Genomic DNA, 1,012 nt, shown 5'->3' on the forward strand with positions numbered 1-1,012 from the left:
GCCGGGGCCGGTGGTGTAGCGGGTCGCCTAGGCTGCACTGGCCGCTGTCGGTGTGAGGTGGACGGGCACTTGTACCGGGTTGACTGCTCGGACCTGGGACTCCTGGAGGCACCGAGAAACCTGAGCGTCTTCACCTCGTACCTGTAAGTCTCCGCCGCGGGTGTAGCGACCCCACAACAACACGCAGCATCTGTGGTTTATACCGTGGTTTTATACCGCCGTGAGAAACGCAGCACCTGTCCTCTGACTGCTACTCTGCGCACACGCGCACACGCGCGGGGTGTCTTAAAAAGGGGTGTCTTTCTTGCTGTGTCCAACATAAGGCAGCGGGGTTTGTTTGACACGTTTGTCCCTCATATCAGAATAACCACGGACGTCAGTCACTGACGGGTTCAGGTCCATTCAGGAACCAGAACCCAGAGCTGAACCACGTTTGTTGTTCAGGTTCTGTTTGTCAACGATCTCTAACAGGCAGCAGGTGGCGCTGCTGTGAGTTTGAATCACTTCTTAAGCAGCATGACGTCACTGTACACAGTACGTGTGTTGGCTGGAGTACAACAGCCAACACACACACCCCCCCCCCCAACCCCAGTACTTCCTGTCAGGTGGTCAGGTGAACGGATCACCTGATGAGTGTATTTGGTCCAGTCAGTCTGTAGCTCCGAGCTCATTGGCTAATGAATGAATGAAGAGTGTGGTGGTGGGTTCTCAAGCTGTGGGTCGCCTCAGAGGGACCGGTCACATGTTACCAGTCATTATGGGATGTCATCATCACCAACCTGTGTCTCTGTTCCAGGGACCTCAGTATGAACCACCTGACCGTGTTGACCAGTGGAGGTCTGTCCAGACTGCACTTCCTGGAAGAGCTGTGAGTGTTCACACACACACACACACACACACACACGGCGGATGTCAGCCCCCTCGTCACCACCAGGTGTTCCACCGCAGCATCAAACAGCTGACCCCACTGTTGACCCCACTGTTGACCTCACTGTTGACCTCACTGTTGACC

The 1,012-nt window shown here is 55.4% G+C and overlaps 1 protein-coding gene across 1 annotated transcript in view; it reads left to right on the forward strand.

The window, feature by feature from the left end:
* Window positions 1-3: 3 nt before the first annotated feature.
* Window positions 4-1,012, forward strand: part of LOC103383136 (leucine-rich repeat-containing G-protein coupled receptor 5) — a gene marked incomplete at its 5' end in the record, with an annotated part of 18,299 nt that continues 17,290 nt past the window's right edge. Inside the window, 2 exon segments of the mRNA XM_025057193.1 lie at window positions 4-143; window positions 797-868. Coding sequence (XP_024912961.1) covers window positions 4-143; window positions 797-868 — 212 coding nt within the window.

This window comes from Cynoglossus semilaevis, chromosome 8 (genome assembly GCF_000523025.1).
Source record: "Cynoglossus semilaevis isolate Cse_v1.0 chromosome 8, Cse_v1.0, whole genome shotgun sequence".
In the NCBI taxonomy this organism is placed as follows: domain Eukaryota; kingdom Metazoa; phylum Chordata; class Actinopteri; order Pleuronectiformes; family Cynoglossidae; genus Cynoglossus; species Cynoglossus semilaevis.